Consider the following 27,519-nt stretch of genomic DNA (forward strand, 5'->3'; position numbering starts at 1 on the left):
GAAAGATCATGTGGATCAGGTCAAATAGAGCATATCTGCATTATGTACATGAGTACAAAACACTTGTAGCACAAACGATGGCTTGAAGAGATCCTCCATAAGTTCAGTAATCGGTATATTGATTGTTAATGTCATCATGTGTTAGTATAGAAGCAGTCATGTGGCAGGCAGAACAATTCAAGGGCCTCATTGTTCATTCATCAGCACCCCTGATTGGGCCCATGTCTTGCTTAGCTGCAGGCTAGCTAGATAAAGATCACTAGATGATTGGGCACACACATTCTTAACATGGCTGACCCGTGACATCTCAGAGGCAGGCGGGGAGCCTGTCATTACGTGTACAATGCTCTGCTTTCTTCTCTCTTATCTTTACCGATGACATTGAGAGTTTTGCATTAACTCATTAACGACAAGACTCATCATTAAAGGCATCAAGGGGACCATAGGCGTTGTGCAGGGGCGGTGACAATGCAGTGAGGAATGTGACCAAGGCCCTCCTGCACCCTGATGGAGACTTTAATAATCCCTTGGGGCAGTTACAGGTCTTGTTGGTCTACGTTGTCAACTCAGCCATTTTCATGTCATCAGACACTGGTCTGCACACCAGAATAGTAAAGCTTCTCCAAAATCCCAATCGCATATTTGTATTTTTTTTGCGGTACCACATGTATTACAGCGCCATTACTTAATATTGACAGTGCAAAAGAGAACATTCTCTCTCCCTTAGAGATCCTTAGATGAGTGATTGCTGCTCTTGGATTCCAAAGGCCAAAGTTCCTGTCCTTTTAAAGTTTAAAGTTGGTCATATAGAGGTCTGGACACCTTGATCTTTATTATTGATAGGGTATCTGGTTCCACTCTACAATGCAAGCACTGTACATAATAAACAAGGAATACCATCCTTTCCACAGATCTGTGGAAGCAGCCTTTTCACAGTGTTGTTTGTTGTTACTGTATGTCACCACAATTACACCAAGGAGGAAAAAAATAACTAAAGTGTCTGTGAAAGATTGATAGCTTTGGTCTTTGGTTCAATTATACATTAGAATGCAAGTCCCTCTGGGATACAAAGGCTCTATTTGTGATTAAGAAACAGGCTCCATAATAGACTGATGGTGGAAAAGTTTGCTCCCTCTTACAAACAGGCAATTAGCTTGATGAAATGCCCCCTACTTTTTAGTGTCCTGGATATGTAAACCGATATTATAATGAAGTGTCTGATAGTTTATGCTACTATTTTACCTTGAGCCGTACAGGAAGTGGTGTTATAGTTTATGGGGGCTTTGTCCTGCATTGGCTGGCACAAGCTCATGACCAGCACAGTTAATGCACAATGCAAACTTGAAGAAACAGAAAGAAAGAAAGTAGATCCTATGATGATGGTGGTGCTGCTGGCAAATACTGTGTAGGTGCAGTGTGCCAAAGTGACAAAGACCTTTTTAACAGCCTTGTGTAAGTAATGCTGAGGTCTGGAATAATTTTTTGTTGCAGGACTCACAAACAAAACATAACAGTTTTATTATAAGAGCTGTCCTGTTCCTAGGTGCTGAGTGGTTTCTACAAATATGTGGAAAATATTGTCAAACAACAATTGACGATGTTGGTAGGTGTTGTACTGTACAACAACCGATGAAGTTGGTAGATCTTGTACAACAATGAACAAAGTCGGTAGGTGTTGTACTAAGGTTGTTACACTACGCCTTTCCTTCAGAAAGTGCTTTCCTGTGCTTCATTTGCACAAGTTTCTTGCTCCCGTACCAATGGGTCTCCCAGCAGTGCCAACCCACTTCTGACAACAATATAGCTAATTCAGTGGTAGCCCTACTGGGACTTGAACCTGGGTCTCTGAGATTGTCAATCCAACACCTTAGCCATTACAACAAAAAGGAATGACTCAGTGAGACCAGAAATAAGATTATCCCCTCCAGATATAGACCTAACTCTCAACAAGATCTCATAGTTTCCCTTTGAAATTCAACGTAATATGTATGAACATCTATTTTTGACGCATTAATTCTGCGTGGTTACAGGGTTGAAACAGAAACAACTCAAAGGGTTAAGTTTAGGTATTAATACCGAGTGGTTAAGGTCAGGGCTATGGTTTGGGGAAGGCTTAAAACCAAATAATTTAAACCGACGCGCTATTACCATCAGGTATAATCCGTATTCTCGGTATTCCCGTGGCTTGCTAGAGCTTTGTGAACTGCCATAGCGCAGTGGTTTAAGCAACATGCTCCTACTCCGAGCATCACAAATTCACTTCTGATGCTGGGCAATCATTTTTAATTTCTTGGGTGAGTGCAGAGGAAGGCATATAACAATGTTCTCTGAACTTTTTTTCAACTTCCGGAAATCGCCATGTGTGTTTTGTAGTTATCTGTGTGAACTGCAATTGAGCAGCTCTGAGCATCAAGAGTTCATTCCTGGTGCTGGGCAATCGTTTTTCATTTTTTTGGTGAGCACAGAGGAAGGCATATATAATTGTTCTCGGGATCTTTTCAAAATCTGAAATCGCTGTCTATTTCTGGTGATCAGTCTGTAACTCTTGTTGTATATATGGAAAACACCTGATATTTGTTCATATCCAGAATGTGTCTGAGTTCTGCTGTGGGTAAGCAAATAGTAAGGGTAACAACACTGTACCCTGAGGTACCTCTTGTCAGCAGGTGGAATTGGATAGAGTGATTGTAAACAAATCATAACACAAGTATTCCTTTGGAAGGGATGTGCTTGCAAGAAGGGGTGTTTGGGGTCTAATATGGAAACAATTACATGAGAGAAGGTGACTCATTGCACAGGAATTCTGTACAAAGTTTTTTCATATTTCTTTGTTCGTCTACAGGTCAACATAATTTACGCAATTGCAGAATACAACTGCTATGTCAGAATGGGTATTGTAGCCTACATATGGTGCTTGACAAAGTTCAGCCTTTCTCTTTGTTTAAAGACATTTTTCAAGTGTGACCTGATTTGTACATTTTGAACAAGTAATAGCCTAAGGGCTCTATTGAATATGTAAAGCTGAAGCGCTACAGATTCAGCAATAGAACTGTAAAGGTAATTTCTGATTGATGCAGTGTTTACCGTGAATGCAGTCTCCACTGAGGCGGGAACATTGCCTTTAAATTTAATTCACGCTGTAAAGCTGAACTTCTGCGATGCGGATTGAATAGAGCCCTAAGTCTATGAGCAGTGTGACCCAAATCCTGTAATGAATCCTATTTGTGTACTGTTGATATTCCTATTCATGCCCTTAGTTTACATTAGTCATTGACACTAAGTTCATTAAAAAAGGAAGCTGACAAAGTCAAAATGTATAATAAGGTCATTGGGATGTTTACCTATGGTGAGAATGCTGACTTCCACTGTGTTCATTATGTAGAGTGAGATTTCATTAGAGAAACCAACCTGACTTGTACTTTCAGTCAGGGATTAAATATATTGAGACATTTCTCACAGCAGTTTGTGTTTGATTTTGCATGATCTGCAAATTGACAGAGGGATAAATGGGGAGCAAGAGGTCCATGGTCTGGTAGTGCTGACACCTAGATATGAGGGTATCAACAGCATGACCTTTCTGTCAGGAGCTGTGCCCTTCTCCCAGGGATATAGCCACAGCCCCACCCTTCTCAGCAGTGAGCTCTGCTAATGTTTCATCCGTGAAGGAAAGTCTAGACCATAGAGGGCCAAGTGGTCGTATTAGTTAACACTCTTGAACAGTCTACTGATCTGATGAAAAGAAGTTTTAAAAACCCTCCTTTTTAAATTGAAACTGAATAAAGCATTATTTCTTGCAAAACACGGAAATGGCTTGGACAAAAGCTATGCAATCTGCTGCTACTCATGTGCTCAGCGGTGCTAACGTTAACGAACGTTACAACAAGAAAAGCATATGACCTGAAGCATTAGCCAGTACATGACCTGATATGATGAGTTGTATAGACAATAAGGTGACTTCCTGATCATTCACTGCTTTGGTTTAGCCTGAAGGGTCTCTATGAATAATAACAAGCCTGATAGGTCATGGTGTAACAGATTCATTCAGATGATTATCTTGATAGAGCTGCCATTTAGAACAAGATGTGTGGGAGTTTCGAGGGTGGCTAGACAGTTTCAAATATTGTTATTTTGTAGCTTGACATTTACATACCTTTAGTTACTTGCAATATATTACCTTTCCAATGCCTGGTACAGTAAATTATTTAGATATTCAGCTTCATCCTAGTTTTGTCCACATTTCTGCTACTTCAACTGTTATAGGTGATATTTATGACTTGTTAAACCCACATTTTTGCCAACAACTGTGTTGCGGAAAGTTCTCCGGCATACATAGCTGATACCGTCACAATAATGTTTTGTCCCAGATACAAAATTATACTCATTCATGTCCAATGTATTTAGTATATCACATCACACCCATAAAGGTTGGATGTCTCAAACTACCCTTAATGTTAGTTCAAATAGCTAGCGATGAGAAACTTACAGTGGTTACTTCTAAAATAGCAATGAAACATAATAGCCAAAGCTGCTAGCATGGTAGCTAGTGATTACCCTAGTCAACAACAAGCAATGTCAAATTGTTCATCTGAAGTTCAAGACGTTTGGCCACAATGTAAGTACAATTGTTGAAATATTTCACAGTGTAGGCATGATAAATTGTGAGAACTGATGTAAGATAAACAAACTACTGGCCTCTCAAATAGATGAAAGACGTAATCACATGGGGCATGGTCATGTTGCTGGTCTGGTTACTGCAGCTGCTCTGGTTTGGAGGGATCATATAAACATTACACTACCTGTCTATGTAATTGTTCCCAAATCTTGTTTGACACTGTTTTTTCATTGCAGACACTTCACATGCTTCCTGAACATAGCTGAGCCTTTTTGGCAGTGTTGTAAATACCACAACTCAGCACTCATTAAATCTAGTGCCGAGTATGGGATGTTTCCAGTCTTTGGTAATGTCTCTGATCACTCTCTAAATGCAATCGCCACACATGCAGTATGATGATTCATGGCTCAGCCACACAAATGTGGGGTTTCCCTTGTTTCAATGGAAAGTGCCTTACTTTTAAATGGATAATTTTCCATTTTGGCTTTATTGAAATGAACATATTAATTGAATTGATGAGCTGAAGGCCAAAGGGGGACCTCTGTGATGAGGTGGATCCTAAGTCAGCAGGATGGTCTTCTTCTGTAAGGAAAGTGTCAAAAGGTGAAAGGGAGCATTTTATAGTGTCATGACTGAAATGTTAGGTTTATTTACATGCAAGACCAGTTACCTCAAAAGCCCATTGATACAATAATGTATTGTTATAATATTTTCAGATTCTGGAAAGAAGTCTACAGTTTAAAACTTAGACCCTGCAGGACGGTTGAGCTAGCGTAGGCTAATGCGATTAGCATGAGGTTGTAAGTAACAAGAACATTTCCCAGGACATAGACATATCTGACATTGGCCGAAAGCTTAAATTATTGTTAATCTAACTGCACTCTCCAATTTACAGTAGCTATTACAGTGAAAGAAAACCATGATATTGTTTGAGGAGAGTGCACAGTTTTGAACATGAAAAGTTATTAATAAACAAATTAGGCACATTTGGGCAGTCTTGACACAAAATTTTGAACAGAAATACAATGGTTCATTGGATCAGACTAAAACTTTGCACATACACTGCTGCCATCTAGTGGCCAATATCTAAATTTAACCTGGGCTGGAATAATACATTATGACCTTTCTCTTGCATTTCAAAGATTATGGTACAAAAAAAATACAAAAACGTTTGTTTTTTTCTTTGTATTATCTTTTACCAGATCTATTGTGTTATATTCTCCTGCATTCCTTTCACATTTCCACAACCTTCAAAGTGTTTCCTTTCAAATGGTACCAAGAAAATGCATAGCCTTGCTTCAGGGCCTGAGCTACAGGCAGTTAGATTTGGGTATGTAATTTTAGGTGAAAATTGGGAAAAAAAGGGGCCGATCCTTAAGAGGATTATGAAAGGTCAAATCTATCATACTAGGTATAACTCACTAGAGTGGAATTTTGGTAGGAAAAAGGTAAAAGGCAGACAGGTATATACAATTACCACCTGCTGAAAGACTGTCCAGGACGAATCAAACCTCAGTCCATGTCTCCAAGCGGTCCTCAATAGAAAACAACCTGCTTCCAATTAGAGTACAATCCACAAGCCAAATCAATCTCTCTCCTTCCCTCACTCTTTGATTACGTCAGAAAATATTTATATTTCCTAATAACTTGAGTTTAGTCCAATGGCCCATGATTAAGTCCAGACTCAGACGGTGAAGGCAGCGAGAGAGGGGTAATGCTTGGAAAACATTGTATTTTTTGTATGTGCTCACATTTGCTTCCAAATAGAACCTTGCAATGTGTGCTATAAAAATGTCAGTTTCAGCTGTGTAATAAATATATATTGAAAGCTTGTACAAACCATTTTTTAAAGAATTTTATACTATCGTTTCATGTTAAAGATAAACATAAATTGTGCAAGTCATGACAAAAGAAGCCATTTTTTATTGTTTGTTAATAATGTCGCCAATTTCATCTGGCCTTCACGACAGACATGAGAATGAGAATAATTGTGAATCAATTCAACATTACAAGACAAATACAGCTGAAGTAAGTTGCTTTGTAGATTTTATTAATGTCTTAAATTTGTGATCTACAATTTAAAGATAGTATTATTCATTAGTATTGGTGTAAATCTATACATTCTGTTAAAACATGGAAACATAAGATCTGCAATAAAGCAATTTATAATGCTTTTACAAATCTTTACATCATAATCTATTATCTGTGATATAGTTTTGCAAAAGGTCATCACGTGTACGCTATTTACACCAGGTCATGTAGAATCATTCAGTGACGTTCATCAATTAACATGATTTTCAGAATTTAGTTTAGTTTAGTCAAAAGTTTTTCAAAAAAAATTACTGTAATCAATCTCTTTTGGCATAAAGTGAATGTACACCAAAGCACACTTTTCCCAACACTGACAAATCCTTTTAATCTTCACCATCACATTTCAATAGGTGGCCACATCCCTACCATGTCTCAGCAGTCTGACACTCAGGAAAGCCAGGAGCAGATCTGTCAACTGGAGGTCACCACTGAATGGTGCAGCAGTGCTGGAAGCCTTTAACGCCTGGGGGGGGGGGGGGGGGGGGGGGTACATTGGGTGAAACAAAAAATGTGATGCTTACATTTGGTCAGAGAAAGAAACATTCAGATATTATTATTACACAGTAATAGCAGCATGGTCGTAGCATGGACAAAGAGCATAGCTGGTTGTTGGCTTCCAAAGACCATAACAACACTTAAACAGGTTAACTCTTTTACTGGCGATATACATCATAATCATCATGATTTCAACTATACCCTACATTTATAGGAAATGTAGTGGATGTTAGAGAAAGCACCCTGGCAATCCGCCTAAAGAGAGATCATTGAAACAAATGAATCCATTGCTGTTTAAATTGACACGGTAATCCATCATTGGTAAATCGAACTCTGTGAGCTATCTTGAAACTGCTGCCTTCTTAGATTGGCCCGCAGGGCAAACAGACATAGAGAGCAAAGAGAGTAGTCTACACTGCTGAATGAACTCCATAAACACCCAGAACGCCCCCCACCCCCCCATACACATATACTGTACTCTACACATACAGCTTTAAACACTATAATTTATTACTTCAGAGTCAATCATTAGGGATATACAGTACTTGTTCATTGAATAAGAATGTGTTTTACAAAACATCACATACGAAGAGGAAACTATGTGTGTTGTGCTGCTGATGGTTAACACACCAAATGGTTGACATTTTGCCCATTCATTATAATATATACTGCACCTGTATTTTTATTTTCAATTACACTCCCTTACCCCAAATGTAATGTTAAGCCACTACGTGTTCTGATTTCTTACAACGTCGATGAATGTTGTCTTTCAGGGGCACATGTAGCCATGTTATTTACCTTTCATTTTGCCCAGTTCTTCGCCATTTTGGCATGTGTTTTACCCACAATCTCCTCTTTCACCTAAAAGCAACAGAAGATTCTACTTTAATCTGATTTGTTTTATTAAAGATGGACAAATAATCTGATGACTATTAAACAATGAATATTCAAGAACAAACAATTTATGAACTGCAGTAAACACTGCTTTAATGCTAAATTCATGAGATCAGTCATGTTTAAGATGTTGGTTTAGATATGACGTTGCTATACACACAAGATGCCTTAACAAAGTACACATTTTCAAAATCAATGTAATCAAAATGATCATTTGTAATCATGCTTAATGTAGAAAAACATTTACAAATGGTAGAAACCCGGACAAATAAAATGACACTGCAAGTAGATTGTGTATCTCAAATATGCATAATAAATAAGTGCAACATTTCAATGAATAATTGAAGTCGCATAGCATTATGAGACACTGCAACCTTATTTGTATAGATTATAATAGTTGATACTATTGACTAAGTTTACCTTAAAGTACTACAGTAGCATCAAGTTCTACAGTATATATGGAAAATACACACTAAGAATCCCTGAAAGTAATTTCTCTAATCTTTGTAACTATTCAATAGCCTATAATACAGTTACAACCAAATTAAATAAAATCATGTTTTTATCCGCAAAGAAGTCTGGCTTGATGCCCAAATATGTTGTAATTTGTTCAACAACATTACCTTCAGCATTAAGACAACTCTGCTGCTTTGGGAATTATGGAGACGGAGGCAGAGCCGTTCCTCACAGAACAATGTGCTCTCATGCTGCACTCCACGTATAGCAAAAGCGTCAGGACTTCATGTTTCATGTTTTTATGTACTAATTTATCTACAAAGTTAATATTCTGAAAATGAGAAGCGTGAATTTGACCATAACGTCCCCACTTGAATGGTCCATTATAAACGTTATCATAGTGGGATTAGAATCATATGTGAGACTGCATGACTATGTTTTTAAGAGAAAGTTGAGAAACGTACATGTTTGTTTTTAAGGACAGTTGACATGTCACTCAAGAAGAAAGACAAATAAAGGGCAGGGCCACTAGAGCTCCTATCCTGTCACAGATTATTAGAGCTCATTTGTGAGGGCTGTCTGTCCACCTGTCAAACTGCTTCACTGAAGAGAGCCGTTGAATCAATGTCAATTCTGTTGGAGGGAAATGAGGGCCGAGGGAAAAATACAAGTTATATCCCAGGACAAATTACATTAGAAAACAGGGCTCCCGAGTGGTGCAGCGGTCTAAGGCACTGCATCTCAGTGCTAGAGGCATCACCACAGATACCCTGGTTCAAATCCAGGCTGTATCACAACTGGCTGTGATTGGGTGTCCCATAGGGCGGTGTACAATTGGGATGGTGTAGGTAGTACATTGTAAATATGAATTTGTTCATAACTGACTTGCCTAGTTAAATAAAAAAGTACACTAGTATGCTCAGAAATTAGGTGAAGAGAACATAAGGAACTCCACTATCTACAAAAAAATATAATTTGTTTCTGTAATACAGAGCTATGACTATGCATAGATTTTAATTAATAACTTCCAAATGACTATGCATAGATTTTAATTAATAACTTCTAAATACTTCACCACTGGCATAATTGTTGTGGAGATTCAACTGGACATTTGTTTATTCAACTTTATGGATTGCTGATAGGCCAATAGGTTATAGAATAAGATTCACACCGACTAAAGTGTTGCCAGTGGTTGGCCTCTGACTTTTTTGGGGAAGGACAGTTGTTTCCCCCTTGACTCCTTGTCATCTAATTCAATCAGCCTCTTCAACTTGATTAGCCTGGTTAACCTTTGCACCCAGTCGGGTCTGGAGGGGTTAATCAGGCTGGGATCTCAGAGACCTTCAGGTCAGTATCCCTCTGAAGGACTTGCTGAAGGCAAAGATAAGATTAAAGTGAACTTTCATCCTTGTCTTGCCGCCTCTCCCCAATGCACGGAGGCTAACCTGCCCCTGCCTGATCCCACTATTCCAGTATTGCCGACTCCTTAAAGCCTACATTATTATTCAGAATAGATTCCCCTTTTCTATAAAAAAATATAGTTAAGTTAGGAGGTAATGCATATACTTTTGTGTTTGAGTGCAGCTCCGTCAACAAGTAGGGCTGTAGGCGACACATTTTTCAAAATGTCCGTCAATTCATTGACTACACATGATTTTAGTGAACAAAAGGTGTACTGTCGTTTCATTTGTTAGTTTAACCTGTAACACGAGTGAAAGCTTTTTCAAAGGACGACCATGAATCTCAACCAGTGACTCGGCCATTCACTCTCTATCGAACTGCGCTCATCTGTGCGCGCATTGTTTTACAAACAATAATAAAGTGATTTACCGCTTTTCCGTGCTATGAGCATGACAAATCGTTAAAGATCCTGCAATTTGTGTGTGATCAGAAACTATTTAGTGTGGCGAGTCAGCGTCATCCTCGAGTCTCGTCCTAATCCATGTAGGTGCGCTATTGCGTATAGTGGCTTCCTGTGCCCCTCTGCTTGAGATTCTGTCTTGAGGGGAGAATTTTACCCAAGAAGTGCACCAGCACAGAGAAAGAAAATGTTTTTTGTAACTCTATCATTGATTCTTCATAGACAGAGGGCTTACATGTATCCAGAGAATGTGAAAAAGTGTATGACAAAGATTTTAGTAGCCTACTTTTCAACTCACAAAACATCACATAGAATGTTGGCCCACTAGTTATATTTCTTTACAACTTTCGATGTCCAGACATGAGCCTATAGGCCTATCCCGGCTGATCTACAAAAGTAACGGTTTATATATGAATGCATGAAGGGCAAATAAGGCCATATGAAAACGTAAACTTCAGTTTTAGGATCAAAAACTGCATATCTACAACCATCTAGTCTCTCTCTCTCTCTCTCTCTCTCTCTCTCTCTCTCTCTCTCTCTCTCTCTCTCTCTCTGTAGAGGTCATGTCACATCACACTCTTTCCCCCTTTTCTCCCCCTCCCCCTCCCTGTCTTTCTCTCTGTGTGTTAATGGAAGTACATTTGTAGACATATGAGGATGAGAACCTATTATCAGAGAAGCTATATCTGTCAATTGAAATGCGCCTATTTGAAAGCAATCCTCTTCTTACCCTGTTCAATAACAACAGTTAGTGTTTTGTCAACCGCAACAAAAATAATAATAGTCAGAATATTAAAACAGCAATAATTGGCCTACCAATAATTGCAATTGTTACCGGTATCATTGCTGTAATAATAATTATAGCCTAATAATAATAATAATAGTTTTTGTGTCACCGCATCTGCCATCTAAAACTGATATTAATTTATGTTTCATTTAATTAATTAATTTAGCTTTCTACATATGTGTTTAATTGCCATTTTGCTATATCACATTTTACAAGTTTTGGTTATCCTCTTCTGTCAGCTCATCGATTCATAATATATTGTTGTCAAATTGATTTACATTCATGATTCTAACATAAATGAAGCGATAATGTATAAAAGCATCCCTAGTTTCAATACAAACAGACAGGTGTCTGACTATATGTAGTCTGACTTCACCCCTCCCATCCAGCCCACAAAAAGCAGCGGCATACAGGCGCGTTTTAACCCATAGCCTAGCCTACAGTAGGACAGAAAAACACGCACAGGAGCATTTTCTTGCCGTTTTACTTTTGTCATTTTTAAAGACAGCCATAACAACCGCTACTTATGTTATGAAGACAAGACAATTTACATTACAAGGTTTAAGTTCAGCACATAAGTTTAAAAATGTAGTGACTGTGATTAATCCTTTGTCAGTCTTACGTTTTTTGCTTATTGTTCTTCAAATAAACTCAAGTATTTTTGTGATTCATTCCATCTGGTTGAAAGGACATCTTTCCCGTCTATTCTCGACATTATATCGAAAAGAAAGAGAAGACTAGTATATTCTGATAAGACAGAAGATGCATCACGCTGCGGACGAATCGACCTATGCATTTGGTACGTTTGTGAGAATAGCCTATACATTATTGTCTACAATAATCTCACAATATTATTTTTTTTAACACATATAGGTGGGTTTAGGTGTATACATAATGTGTTTCTGCTCAACATGTATTCCAATTAACATTTAATTAGACAATAATTAGCATGTTATGCGTTATTGTATCTTTATGCCTGCGCCTGGTAAGGTTCATGAGGTTTTTGTGATGTTTTATGTTTAAAATGTGTTTTATGACTAAACAGCTTTTTGATATATCCATTTTGATAGTCGTTTTATTTACGACCGAGACAATTGCCTAATGCCAAGCATGTTTTCACATTCAAACATTTCCTTAATGAAACAAACATGCCAAAATGTTCATACTCACCAATGGAGTGGTCAAGTAGAATCCACAATAAAACAATACAATAAATTGCAGACGGTGATATTATTTAGGCCATGCAGTTTGCTTTAGAATCAAAGTGTTACGCTCGAGACCAATTATCAGCCTAAATCAATCAATGATTAAAAGCAAAATACAAAAAATCCCTGTGCCTACAGAGCTCAGGCTATGTTTATGAAAAGGCGAAACAGTGACCAACACGCATACCTCGATGACGTCCAAGTCAATAAGAAGACATTTTCTTAAACATTAATCAGTTAGAAATGGGCGCACGCTACTTTGGTCACTGTGAGAGACGAGAGACCCAGGCAGTTTTCATGTCGGAAGGCTCCTCCGAATTGAATCTTGATTTGAGGCAGAAACGATACATACGCTAGGGGGCACTCAGATACTGTAATAGATCCTGTCTGCTGTATTGACAGCATATGCTCCATTTAGCTGTGTACATTTTTCACAGGACCCAACTTTGACAGACCCAGGTGATTTTGAAAGTACCAGCTAAAAATGCTCAGACTAGAAACTTCTAGGAGCACATAGGGGCCACTTTAGGCTATAAACTTCATAGATATGCTTTGTCTTCAAATGAAACACCATTCACTCAGACATTTGTGATATTATGTACAAATTGAAGATTAGGATATACCTATAATTAAAGAGCCTTGAGTTTTTATTTTTGGGGCAGAAACATTTAATTAAGACCTATACTATCGTGATATAATTTAATAATTTTCAATACAGTCCATGAATGTTGTTATAGCCTAGAATCATGAACCAATAAATAAAACAATAGCTCATCATAGCTCGGGATTTTCTAAATTAAGAAAGAGGTCTCAACTCTCATATAGGATAGCCTGTTACATTTTATAGACTAATGATTAAAATCCCTCGTGCTTGGGTTTCCTTTACTGTAACTCTATGAAAAGCAATGTTATCATATACTTGCAAATGTGAAGCATACACGTATTCATAATCATCATAACCAGAAGTATCAAAAACTGTCTTTTCAGTCAGAAGTAGTCTACTAATAGGCAGTTGCCTAAGTTGACTGAAAGAAACCGTGATGTAGCCTGTTCGGAAATAAGATTATATTGTAAGAAAATTGACCATCCCAACACTGTGGTTGAACATACATTGACATTACATTTACGTCATTTAGCAGACGCTCTTATCCAGAGCGACTTACAAGTTGGCTAAGTTGTCTGATAATATGCCTGAATCAGCCTAATACAATAATTATAATAGTCCTAACTTTATTTGTATAGCACCTTTCATACAGCTCACGATAGATGAGTCTCCGGACATATGATTTAGAAAGCCTATGTAGCATATAGACAAATGTGTTGCAACGAGAGGACTTACAATTTTCAATATGGTTTAACAATCATTTTCACTTCCAGATGCATATCCTGCATTCAATTGTATGCCGTAATTGTTCATCATTTCTTTTGTACGAAGCCATAACCTATAATAATGGTTAATTTCAACTTCTGATAGGCTACTTCTATTGCATTCGGCTATTTCTAATGTAATGGTAGGCTAGATACAGAAGTTTGAGTTAAATGCAGGAGCACTATATGTTACTGCATCTTATGAAAGCCTTTATCAGACGCAATATATAGGCTACACCTGAGAGAGGTCAGGATGGTATTTTGGTGTCTGATCAGAGGCAATATCAGACATATATCAGACGCAAAAATACCATCCTCACATCTCTCAGACTATTACATTTCAGGCAAACATTTACTAGGCAACCCACTCACTTAGGCTACTCAGTAACTTACAAACACATACCAAGAAACAGTACGTGGTCAGAGAATGTAATCATTGAACATTTAGAACTTTATATGTGTATTTCATGAAAATCGGTGAATTGGAAGCATGGTCCTCTCCTTTAACACGTCTCCTTTTAGGACCAAGCATTTTCTCGACACCTATCCTTGCTTTGGCAAGGCACCAAGTAGCACAAGTGCCGACTAGCCAATGGGGTTCAGGGGGAGGTCCGTGAGCTCTGACCAGTCAAACACAGTCACTTTCCTTATATGGCAGCTCATCTCCATGGTAACGTGTGCTAAGTTGCAGCAGTCGTGTCAAAGTTCACTATATAGAGAGCTCAGTGAGCTGATCAGAGAGAAAGCATTCTGCTAGCCCAGCTCCTACAATTCGCAATCACTTCCTAACCTCACCCTTTTTAACATATTTGATCACTTTGATTCTCTGTTCTTTTTCAAATTATTTTTCCCTGCATGAAGGAGGTTCTATAAGTTGTGATCTTTTTGTTTTATTATCACTTGCTTGTCGGAGAGTTGACTTCATAGCATTGGCTTCAGCTGCGCGCTGCTGCTCGCACCACCTCACAAGAAAAGGAGAAGCAGCAATATTTTTTTTACCAGTTGATGATTTTCTTCATGACTTGAGCTGGAACTTGATAGCGCTCTGCTGCTAGTGTGTAGCCTACATCAATTGTGTGTTTTATGCTGCTGTCACGTCGCCTATACGTTCAACTTACTGCTTCGTTTCTTGAATAGGCTACCTCATTTCATTATTGCAATCATTTGCTCTTTTTTTCTCCATTTCGAGTCTCCTGAATGGCTGACTGCAAGCGCCCCTGGACTTGGCCTCTAAGCGCAATGCTGCGAATCAGCTCGCCATCACATCAGTTTTAAAACGTGTGCTTAGCATCGTCTATAACAGCAATACAATTTGACATTTTCGCCAGATTCAACGGACAATCGACATCCGTAGGCTTTTGTCATTTATTTATTTATTTGACTATTCATTTTGATTACAGCGTGCTGCATTCTTTTGAGAGAACAAGCACGGCGAAACCAAAAACGGCAGACAAAAAGTTTCCTTACGTTGACTGATAGATATGGCAATGGTAGTGTGGAGAGGCTCCCAGGACGATGTGGCTGAGACCCAAGGTACCCTTTCTTCGCAATCTCAAGGAGGACTATCCCTTCCGACCCCTCAGTTGAATCTGTCAGGCTCTCAGGTCGCCCCTCCGACCCCTCAGACACCAGTCCAAGGACCCCCGAACAACACTGTACAGTCTACGCCGACAAACCAGACGACGCAGTCGGAGAAACAGCAGCCACAGCACATAGAATGCGTGGTTTGCGGGGATAAATCTAGTGGTAAACACTATGGCCAGTTTACTTGCGAGGGGTGCAAAAGCTTCTTCAAACGGAGCGTACGAAGGAACCTCAGTTACACATGCCGTGCCAACAGGAATTGTCCCATTGACCAGCACCATCGCAATCAGTGTCAGTACTGCCGCCTCAAAAAATGCCTGAAAGTTGGCATGAGACGGGAAGGTATTGGAATTTTTATTTTCTTATTGATGTATTTGTCCTGTATGTCGTGCGATTAAGTTATTATCTTAATTAATAATTGTATGTGTGGCCGTCTCCCATATTCTCTCCCCGACTCTTCTTCCCAAGGCTGTGCGGCCGAAGCACGCAATGGAGCCGCCTGCTTTTAGTGCTCTAGACCGAGCATAACAAACCTCCCCTTTCCGCGTTCGATTAAAGAGTTATTATTTTTTAAGCTCCCTAGTAATAATGTGGCCTTCAGAAACAATAGTCATACGAGTTTGGATGTAGATTATTAGAGCTGAACCGTCCTCTTGGAAGAGACAAAATGGATATGCGTCTGTATTTGAATACAAGCACATAGAGGCTACAGCGCTATTATGGCGAGTGTGGAGTGAAGAGACAGCGTTTTTAGATCCCACACTTTGTGTCGTGTTAATCTCGACAAAAAAAACGGAGCTGTACATAGAAAAGGGCATATGTGTATCTTTAGAATTGTTATATTCAATGATCAGTCGAAAATGGTAGTCAATATAAAATTAGCCGACTAGATTGCTAAGTAGGTTAAGGGTTACAACATGCAATAACTGACTTGCCTTTGTGCTTCTATTCAGTTAGCTCATGTTGTTGTAGTCCAACAACAAAATTACAATGTTAAATACAGATTTGTACTTCTAAAATGTTCCATAGAGCATCATGACTTTTTCGGGCATTATGCTTGTATCGATCTCAACAGTAATTAAAGTCATTGTTTGCATAGCCTACATCTTGTTAGGCTATAATTGTTGTAACCTATGTAGGCTTATTGTTTTTGTTTATAATGTTGGATCCGTAGATTTCATCATAGCAATTGAATAGCCAAAGCAATGTCTGAACTCGTATTCAGCATGTGTATTCCTCGAACTGCTATAGTGGAACAATATTTGTCATAGCGTCCTGGTCAGGAGGATTACAATGTCTCTTGATGTGTAGAATTCAGGCATCAATATCTGCAGTTTCTCTTTTTACTGCAGCGGTGCAACGGGGACGGATGCCACCCACACAGCCACACCATGGTCAGTTCGCCTTGACAAATGGGGACCCACTCCACTGCCATTCCTACTTATCCGGATATATCTCTCTACTGCTGAGAGCGGAGCCCTACCCAACGTCCCGGTATGGCAGTCAATGCATGCAACCCAACAACATCATGGGCATCGAGAACATATGTGAACTGGCGGCCAGGATGCTGTTCAGCGCCGTGGAGTGGGCCAGGAATATCCCCTTCTTTCCAGACCTTCAGATTACTGACCAGGTGGCTCTTCTGCGGTTGACCTGGAGTGAGTTATTTGTGCTCAACGCCGCACAGTGCTCCATGCCTCTCCATGTGGCTCCACTTCTGGCGGCGGCTGGCCTACACGCCTCCCCCATGTCTGCGGACAGAGTGGTCGCATTTATGGACCACATTAGGATCTTCCAAGAACAAGTGGAAAAGCTGAAAGCTTTGCACGTTGACTCTGCTGAATACAGCTGCTTAAAGGCAATTGTGCTCTTCACATCAGGTAAACTCAAAATTGTATCAGAATATTACATTTCCAGTTATGCAGTATGAGAATGTGTTTAGGTCACGTGTGCTTGAACTTTCCCCGTTTGAAAACAATCTAGGCTAGGCATGCAATGAAATATATAAACAGAGCAAAGTTTTCAAATGCCTGGCCTGTCCTAAAATCCCATAGAGGAAAAAAAGCTTATAAGCTATCAACTAACCGCCTGTAGGCCTATATCAATGCACTGTTGGGCATTAGTCATAAAATGGCCCATCATTTGCCTTTACTGATTGGTCAGGCATAGCCACACACTTGATTCAATTTACATTCTGAGTACACGCTGTCGACAAAATAGGCTGCTCTGAAAGATAACTTTGACCCACATCATAAAAGTCACTAAACTAGTATTTCAGTAAAGACATGCCATCACAAACTGTCGATATTTTATTGAAAATTATATTTTGAGAATAATTGACTTACCTTTAAGATATATTGTATATAGCCTATGTGGAATCACGTGTTTGTATTTATAATACATTGACAGATATTAATGATGTCACGCTCTAAGGGGGAGGGGTATAGCAAAGGAAAGACGGGCCTAATGCTCCATTTGTTAAACCACGGCATACAGCACACAACGTAACCTATTCAAGCCAGGGAGGGACAGAAATTGTACGGAATAGTTTATCTTATTGACGGTTTGATTAATATAATAACAACTATTTTCCGTTCTACCACATTTAGCCTGATCACATGACGGACATTTCAGTTATTGTGGGAAAATACTTTTCAATTCCCCTCTGTTCTGTTAGGGAGATCTAGGGATCCAATGCATTTTTTGGACTTGTTCCAGAACTGGGTCATGACCTAGACTTCCCTGCTATATGATTACATTACATAGGTCTGTGAAAATACAGACCTATGATGAATTCGGCAATGACTAATGTAATTGATAAGTTGTTTTTACAATAGGCCTACAACATTGTATTATTTTATATAGCCAACATTTTACAAACTAGGCTATTGGCGTATGCCTCGCCTATTCTACAAAAATATCTGGGCGGTTTAAACAATATATGTTAATTATAATGCGTGTAGTAAATATGTAGAGTTTGCACTGCTACATATCATTGACCGCCATTTTTCTTGGTTATTAAGGTGACTTGGTTAGTACTATCCATGTTAGGGGTAGTTTCGGTTTCTAGCCCTTCTTCAAGCCAAATCAAAACGCAATACAGAGGTCACCATGTCACAACTCTCTTTCCCTCTCTGCGTGCGTTGTGTGTGTGTGTGTGTGTGTGTGTGTGTGTGTGTGTGTGTGTGTTAACCCAAACTCCTATTTAAATGTAAGCATTAAGTTCAGTGCCTGTCCAGTTTCTTTTAAACAATAGCCTACAATTTCCAAATATAAGGCAACAAATAATTACTTTGCCTGTTCTTATACACCGCGCTACAGTGACATTAATAATCACATGATATAGGCTATTGATTATGAGACAGTTTCTCAAGAAAACGTATGCAATGTAAATTCAACAAAATATAGCCTATGTTCGCAAACAGATGGGTGTCTTCTTTAACAATAAAACAATGTAGGCCAACTGAGTATGATAATGATGACAATATTAAAGGCCAATACTTGCTGTTTGATTATGGTAATCACATGCAGTTTGATTGGTTTTTATTGTTTAATCAACATAAAATAGGTTATGTTATAGGCTACTAACACACCTCAGCGACCAAATTTAACACCGAAAAAGGGGGATGTTCTCTTGAAATTTACAAACATCCTAAATTACTTAACATTTTTAAGCGCACCTGTCACGTAATATACCGTATAGCCAAAGAGAGGTGTCTTGAGCATTTCTATTAGTGTTCTGTCATAAATGTGTGATGAATTTTTAGTTAATTTGCTTTTTTTTCAGATGCTTGTGGCCTCTCAGATGTGGCCCATGTGGAAAGTTTGCAAGAGAAGTCACAGTGCGCCCTGGAGGAATATGTTCGGAGCCAGTATCCCAACCAGCCTACACGATTTGGGAAGTTGTTACTTCGCTTGCCTTCGCTGCGCACAGTCTCTTCATCGGTCATAGAGCAATTGTTTTTCGTCCGATTGGTAGGTAAAACCCCAATTGAAACCCTCATCAGGGATATGTTGCTTTCGGGGAGCAGTTTTAACTGGCCCTACATGTCAATTCAGTAAGCAGAAGGAATGAACAAAGGGGGTAAGACTACAATGGTTAGCGCTTCTTTTGTTGAAGGAAAACGGCTGTTACAAGAGCTTGCTTTCACAAAGAAAGACATTGTTGTAAATGACTGTGAATTTTAAAATTGAGACATTCAGCGAACTTTCAAAATGCAGATAAAAGCTCCCAGTGTCATTCGGAACAACTTGCTTCTTATCCATTTTTAAGAAAAAAGAAAACGAAAAAAATAATAAGGAAAAGGATTTTGGTAATCCTCAAAAGGAAAATGGAAACTATAAAGTGCATTTAAAATGAACATTTGGAAAAACTTAGGAGAAAATAAAAAAGTACGTTTTCTTTTTCCAAATTACTTGTCCTGTGTCCATGTATCTAGCTGTTTTTTGTACTTTTATTTTGTTCCTCCTTTCTGGTTCCAAACCGGCCTATGTGATTCTGTAGTACAGTGGTGTTCTTTTCTAAAACCATGACTTCTTTTGAAACAGTTAAGTAATATAAAATGTTCTTCAAGAATTAAAACTAAATCCACAGCAATATAGGAAAATGCTTATAACTACATGCTTAATGCTGCAAACGCACTTACTCTTAAAATGACACACAATAAACTGGACAAGGGTGTTTTTTCGGAGTTCAGGTTCAACTTTCTGACCCAGCTAAATCATTGCTCTTTCCAATTGAGTATAGACGTTATGTTCCAGGGTTGCCCTGTTTTGTCACTGCTTAGTTGAGCCAGTCGAACCACATCTGCTCTTAACGTTTCATAGAAGATTCAAGGCAAAACAGCTATTGCTGAACAGTGTGTGATATCGGTTACCAGTATGTAGGCTATGCTTTATGAACCCATTTCAACTTTGTGCATCCCCATATGCACCCAGTTCGAAATGTTTTGCATCAACGTAAAGACAGTTCAAAAAATGTATGAAGCCTAGCTATTGAAGGGTGATTGTGGCTTGTAAATGTAGATGCAAATGTATTATTATGTTAATTTAGGCAGGTAACGCATATAACATTGTGTCTTGCAATGTAGGCCTAAACATCAATGAAAACATCTAGCCATACAATACCTTGTTTTGAAATTGGAAAGGTCAAGGGTCATATACCTTTAAGTACAGCTGGAATAGTGTTTAATAGCAGTATTATTATGACATCCCTGAAATGTCACCCTCTATACACTGCAAGCATTAAGTGCCTGAAAAGCGCGAAGTAATTTCTAATTAAAACGTTGTTTCAGTATACAACTTTGGGAACACTATTAGATTTGAAACTTCAGTCTTATGCTTGTGTATTTCACTTGAAAAACGTTAATTAGAGGCAGTATTGTTGTAAATATAGGTCAATTCATTTCAATGAATTTTCCTTTATACAAAGTATGTGATTAAGAAAAACTGTGTTTGCTATTTTTTCGGTAATACAACGTCTTCAATTCAGTGGCAGACTTAGCTAGTAGCACTGAAAGTTATGTTTGTAATGTATATACATATTAAGACAAAAATGTTTTCTTTTTCATGTATTTAGACTGTGAATGCATGGCCACAGGTCGCTAACCTATTTTACCTTTGATATATATAAATGTAAATGTTTTTGACTGTATAGATATAATCTGTGCATTCAGTACACTAGCCCTTGTATTTAAAAAAGAAACAAAATGTTCAACAATAGGCTAAGACTAAACAGGGTGAGCTGGTCTGGAAAGCTATTTTGACTTAGTGTTCTGCTCCTTTGGTCTGTGACAAATGCCTTGTGTGTGTGTGTGTGTGTGTGTGTGTGTGTGTGTGTGTGTGTGTGTGTGTGTGTGTGTGTGTGTGTGTGTGTGTGTGTGTGCGTGCGTGCGTGCGCGTGTGCGTGTGTGTATGAGAGAGAGAGAGCGAGAGAGAGAGAGAGAGTAGGTGAGTGTGAGAGAGAGAGAGAGAGTAGGTGAGTGAGAGAGAGTGTGTAAGAGTGTGTGTGAAAAAAATGTGTCCTTGTTTTTGGGGCTTTTCTTCAACACACTAGACACCATGTTGTGGTTGGATAAAAAGGGATCATATTGTGTAGGTGATTGAACAGTGCTCTTTGGCTGTTTCCATGCCACATATGGACCAGAGAATGATACATGATTGTAATTATGAACAGTTTAAACTGACCCACGTTTTTATATAAATATATAAAAATATATGACTGCAGGGTATTGATAACGTATAGATACTTTTTTTTAATGATTATGATTATTATGATTATTAATTGCAAGTGATATATGTGAGTGTGTGTGGAAGTTTATAGTTGAACACAATTCTTGTTTGTTTGTGTTAGCTTATTGTAAACAAGCATTCTGCTGTAAATTTGTTCTTGGTATTAAATTATAATTTATGAATTTGAAAAAAATACGTATTTCCATGTTTTCTTATTACTAATCAGTCAAAATCGTGTGTGCGTGAGAGAGAGAGAAAGAGCGCGCGAGAGAGAGAGAGAGGGCGCGAGAGAGAGAGACTATTGGGTATGGACAATTTTTGGCCTCACGAATTGAAGTGAACTTGGCCTATGTGTACCACTGCAGAGGAGAGGACTGTTAGTATGTAGGTTTCATTTATATTTGTACGTAGCCTTGGTGTTTTAGCACATTATATACAATTCCTTCAGTGAACTTATAACACCTCGACGAATAAGGCAACCTTGCAGGTACTGGCAGTCACATATCTGACTTGAGTTCATAAATAAAATGCTACAGTGGACGTTAAAAATATGTCCGAAATACTATATTTATAGGCTACCCTATGTTTTCACCGGAAGCAGCAGACAATACATAGGCTATCGTTTGCTTGATTTTACTACGCTAAGTACCACCTCTACCTCTCTAGTTGCGTATTAGCTGACATTTGTGTTGTGTGTAAAGCGAGATCAAGCGTGCGATCACCCAGCCTTAAAGCGCACTTTAACTCGATGTCCTATTAGTTGAGTCAATATGGCGTCTTGCAATCCAACGCATGCTACGGCTCCCCGGAGCAAAGCAGTGTTCCATAATAGAAACCACATTGCTTAAGAAATAGACCCCCTTCATCGAGACCCAGAGCCTCAATAAAACTATTGGAGGTATTCAACTATATCTTCCATGATTAGTAGACTTAACCAGCACTGAGTATCTTGCAAAATCGTGAATTATGAATTTTTGTCTTCATGGTAGAATTTGACAAAAGCCTGATGATTATTTCATTACTTTGATAAGGCGCAGCACCTTCAAATATATACGTTTGAAGTTCAATAGGCCTATTCTGTGTACAATTTCTGTAAGAAAAAATACTAAACAATAGGCTATTTCATATTATCCAAGAAAAATGGCCTATAGGTAAATTATATTTTATTCTTTATTGTATTAATACTACATTTTAGATTATTAGTAGTAGTACTACTACCACTAGACCTACTACTACCACTACTACTACTACTAGCCTACAGATTACTACTACAGTAAATATGCAGCACTAGGTAAAGGATATAAAAGTGTAGCCTAAACCATACTGTGCAACACAGTGTCAGGATTTATTTGTGTAAATTAATCTCATTTCAGACGACTTTACTGTTTCTCAGATTGCCAAGGCATCCCACCATGCTTCTGTCTAATTAATGGAGAAAGTGAACTAAATCTAATTATGCTGTAATTCCATGCAGTTTGCGTTTGCCCCTGTTAGTGTTACTAAATTGTGACTACAATGAAAGGGTTGTTTATGATTGGCCTTATACGAAATGTTTTAAATGTTTTTGATGCAGACATTCCACCTGTCAATGTATCTTTGCAACCTTTTGAGATCTGGGACCATAGGCCAAGATACAGTACAGGGAATATACTGTATATACTTGCACGTTTTATGTCACTAAATATCTTAGGCCTACATGTAATAGTACTAAAGTCACTAGGCCTACACCTCAGAAATCTTATGAAAAGGGCAATATTAATTGTCTTATTTTCTTTGGATTTTTAATGAATTGCTTTACGATGATAGCCCGGTAGGAATACATTTTAAGTAATTCGGATCATGGCTTCACCAGACTGATTTTAGTTGACAGAGTGTGTGTTGAGGCTGAACTCTATAATTTGCACTTCTGTTCATTTATTAGCGTTGGACAACGAACTAATGAGGTCTCCCTCAGTACAATGTCACTTTTATTTATTTTCTCATGAAATAAAAAATCATTTTGGATTTAATAATAATATATTTCTTTCATAAAACGCTTTCATTATACATGTAATCTCAAAGACGCTTTAAAACAAAAACAAAAAACAAAGTATATATAGTTATTGGGCTGAACAAAGGTCTTGAACAGAGGCTGGCGTCAGGTCAACATCAACTCCGGTGGGCTCCACGTAGGCCAAGCCTACAACAGTCTCCTGAAAGTCAGTCAATATGCCTGTGATATGCCTGTGTCCTGCACGAGCACTGCAAACACTGCATGAGCTCTGTAAACGAACAACCAACACTGCTTTGTAATATCATTGATTGTGAAATTCCTAACGTTTTTCTTCTTCTTCAGTATATGTATGTCTGTAGTCTATGTATGTAGCATATGTGTATGTTTGTATGTTCTATGTTTCTCTGTTTGCATAGGCTGTGTGTAGGCCTAGTTATGTATTTGCATGTGTGCGTGCTGTGCGTACTTGTGTGCTTGCGTACGAGCAAGGCGTGTGCATGTGTATCGTTTATATGTAAAAATGTCATGTTTGTGATGAAAAACGTGGGAACATTAGGCCAACGTCAAGGCAAAGTACCCAATGATGACCGCGCTTAAAGTCAAATTACAGCATGATTTATAGACTTAACTGCGTTGCGTACTATTATTATCCCTATCACGGTGTTATCAATGTGCTGCTCATAAACCTTAGTCCAAATCTCCAAAGCAACGGTCCAGTTCCAAAACGCTCCTGGACAAAACGTGAAAGAGCGAGACAATAGTTAGCTGATGATTTCATAATCATGGCCGTCCCCCTCTTTTACTATGTTGTTCGCTTTGACTTTTCTTTAGACTGCAGGTAATTTGAGAATGTTGCCTATACATAACGTGATGACCTGCAACCGACTTTTTGACCCCCAGAGAGAGAGCGTGTAACCTAGCCTATGTCTGCCACTGACTTGATTATGAAACAGGCTCAGAGATAGGCCTTGATGACAAATCGGTCCATCTAAAATGTTTGTTACATTTCTGTAAGTACTGTGTCATTTACTATACTGCTCCTCTGGCCATTTGGGGGGCTATTGTCCATCCAGAATTTGAGCCTAGGACTGATCCCCAGTCATTCAGAGCCTGTGCGGCCCAAAGAAATTTGAAATCGTCTCCATTCAAGCGGTGAACATACAAACCTCGGTAAACCTGCCACCATCCTGTTGATAGTAGGCTTATGCTAATATAATAATGTCAAATAAACTTTAATACAGTTAGACATGGAAAGTATTAGGCTATTACTATTATTATTGTTGTTATTATTATTATTATTATTATTATTATTATAGTCTTATCTTCAGACCTGTTCCTATTGAGATTACAATTGCGTATATGCCTATGCTCTTTTCTAAATAATGTTTGTTCCAAAACAACTCCGCTTTAAACATGCGCTAAGTTTTGTCGTAAACAAAGCCATAATTAGGCTTATTCTCTAAAATCTTGCATAGAGAGTTGTGTATTACGACTGCCTCTCAGCTATCTTTGTTATTTTCAATAAAGTGCTTTTAAATCGACTTGGTGCTCCCGGCTTCCTGCGTTCTCGCTCTAAATGTTAGAAAATTGTGCCATCTACCCGCTATTCACAGAACTGTCACTTCCAGGCCCTCCAGAGACCTCGAGACAACTTTAACACAAAGGGAGAGACCAACGAAGCTGATGAGAGGATTCGCTTTATACCATCCCCTCGATTGCAATGAACAACTTTAAATAACATTGAACATCTAGTGCGTTTATTGATCTAACGCTATCAGACTTGATGTGTAAGATCTCTCTCACACTCTCTCTTTCTCACAATGTTGACACCCAACACGTTTAACGAATGGGTTAATTTCTTCGCATTTATTTTACACGTCCGTCGAGCTCTGTGCAGCACCTTATAGGTCTACCTGACAATCACTGGCATATTCTCCCGTTTTAACTGCCAATGTAAGCTGTGTAGTGACACATGCCTAACTTACACTTGATAGCTGAATGACGATGTAGCTTGTCCTTCAACGACGTTGATACAGTACTAACATTAGGATACATTACATAGTTGCAGGCTATGTTGCAAATCAGTCCCGTTAGTAATATTGTGAACGTGCTTCTATGAACTTTTTATACACTCACTTCTGCACGAAATCCTCTTCCCCGCACTAAAAGTGAGTTCTCAGAGCAAATGCAAAAAGGGGGCCAGTCGACACCAAAATGGCAAAGTTCATCTCGAAAAAACTGCACCGACTTACAAAGGGGCAGAAGGCTTTGTGATTATAGAATTGAGGGAAAAGAACGACAACTGCAGTTGAGGTAGGAGTGTGAGAGTGTTTTTTGTATCGCCTATATTTGAGTGTTTTAAAGATTTTATTTGAGGCGCTTGTGCTGACAACGCACAAGCTCTTGGTCATGGTCTGGGAAACTTTGCTATTGTACATGGAACACTGAACACAGGAACATTATTTGCCGTTATACTGATATAATAGAGGACTAACAAACAAATGTAGGAACAAGAGCGGGTGCGGGAAACCGGAAAACAACTGGACAAGTAAGCACAGAATGTTGTTATTTCAAGAAGACGGAAAACGCACTTCCTTAATGTTTTATGGAGAGAGAGAAGCATGTACCATTCCTAAAGTATTTGAGTATGAAGTATAATTAGCGCGGAGCCAATGGGGAGTGATGGGACTTGGAGCCTCACTGATTACACTGAGGAATGGCATGTGGTAAGATGAAGTTAACAGACCGAGACGATTTTATCAACATACAAAAAGAGAATACAAAGGTCACATCTATGGTGTTCGAAATGTAGCATATAGGCTACAGCATCCTCAAACTAGCTCACCTTTTTTTTTATTGTCTTACAATAAAAGTGTATGGATATTTTATGGATTATTTATTGATAATGTATTGATATGTATTAGTTTATAAAAACGTTTGATATAGGTAACATACTTAATTAAACTAATAATCACTATGTATCACATTCGAAGCTATAGCTTAAATGTTGCAGGCTAATGCACTGAATTACAACACGTGGCATGTGTAATTAACCATAGCAACAAGAATGTCTGGATGTGTAGCCTATTACTTCGTGTTGCGCGCATATAGACTCCCGAAACATTTGGAGAATAATAAATAACCATCAACTCTTATAAGGTCCAGTCTATTTGATTAGATTTTTTTTTTTTTCTTGTGTGTGTTTTTGTTGTTGTTATTATTCGTGATTATTGTTCAGTGTACTGGACTTTTTATTAAGCCGTTAAAATTGAAGTCATTAAAGTAATGCAAGGTTGGACTACCAGCTGACTGTGTGTGTGTGTGTGTGTGCGCGCGAGAGAGAGAGAGAGAGAGAGAGAGAGAGAGAGAGGGGAGAGAGAGAAATGTGGGAGAGAATAAGTTTGAGAAAAAATTATATTAGGCTACATCAAGCTAATATGTAATATCACGATTTTATTATGCTTTGGACGTCATGTCTCTATCTACAACTACCCTTTTTATATAGGCCTTGAAGTAAGGCGAATTCGCTATTTTCTAAAGACGTGCTGAGCACTGTTGATTTGTTGTAATGGCTAGAAATTGCAAATGACCTTGAACTGTGTCTGGGTCTGTTGGATTTGGGGGGAAAAGGCACATGAAGTTCTCTTGCTAAGAGGCAAGTTAAAATACACACAGCATGAAATTCAATACATTTCATTGCGACATGATTTAAGAAACCTGACGAGCTAACAATGATGGTAAGGATAATAATAGGCTAATGATAATGTAACTAACAAGTGGCATAAGCTAATGATCGTGATATACCTCACAAAATTAGCTAATTTAGCTCAATACTGCTCATTAGTCCATATAAACAGTTATCAACTAGGCCTAATTCAACACTTGTCGCTTATTCAATAGCCTATTTTCAGAAAGACCGGATGGAATGCCATGTAGGCCTAT

The 27,519-nt window shown here is 38.5% G+C and overlaps 1 protein-coding gene and 1 long non-coding RNA gene across 3 annotated transcripts; one reads left to right on the forward strand and one right to left on the reverse strand.

The window, feature by feature from the left end:
- Nucleotides 1-366: 366 nt before the first annotated feature.
- Nucleotides 367-12,884, reverse strand: LOC115196772 (uncharacterized). The gene is made up of 4 exons (XR_003878905.1): nt 12,367-12,884; nt 7,997-8,059; nt 7,070-7,166; nt 367-5,194 (listed from the first exon to the last, which is right to left on the reverse strand). It is a non-coding gene; the product is annotated as an uncharacterized LOC115196772 (long non-coding RNA).
- Nucleotides 12,885-14,480: 1,596 nt separating this feature from the next.
- LOC115196771 (COUP transcription factor 2) lies at nt 14,481-21,777 on the forward strand. Of its 2 annotated transcripts, none has more exons than XM_029757667.1 (3): nt 14,481-15,695; nt 16,688-17,233; nt 19,141-21,777. In XM_029757667.1, the coding sequence occupies exons 1-3, from the start codon at nt 15,251-15,253 to the stop codon at nt 19,413-19,415; spliced, it is 1,266 nt and encodes a 421-aa protein (XP_029613527.1). In that variant the 5' UTR covers nt 14,481-15,250; the 3' UTR covers nt 19,416-21,777. The 2 variants fall into 2 exon arrangements, with proteins under 2 accessions (XP_029613527.1, XP_029613529.1); XM_029757669.1 differs by having other exon boundaries at nt 14,484-15,695; nt 16,706-17,233.
- Nucleotides 21,778-27,519: the final 5,742 nt, after the last annotated feature.

The sequence above is a fragment of the Salmo trutta genome, chromosome 7, assembly GCF_901001165.1.
Source record: "Salmo trutta chromosome 7, fSalTru1.1, whole genome shotgun sequence".
NCBI lineage: Eukaryota > Metazoa > Chordata > Actinopteri > Salmoniformes > Salmonidae > Salmo > Salmo trutta.

Excerpts from the sequence above, each read along its gene's own strand:
- LOC115196771 (XM_029757667.1), top strand. The coding sequence starts at position 15,251 with ATGGCAATGGTAGTGTGGAGAGGCTCCCAGGACGATGTGGCTGAGACC. Across the intron at positions 15,696-16,687 it reads AGTTGGCATGAGACGGGAAG|TTTCTCTTTTTACTGCAGCG; the intron begins GTATTGGAATTT and ends CAATATCTGCAG. Across the intron at positions 17,234-19,140 it reads AATTGTGCTCTTCACATCAG|ATGCTTGTGGCCTCTCAGAT; the intron begins GTAAACTCAAAA and ends CTTTTTTTTCAG.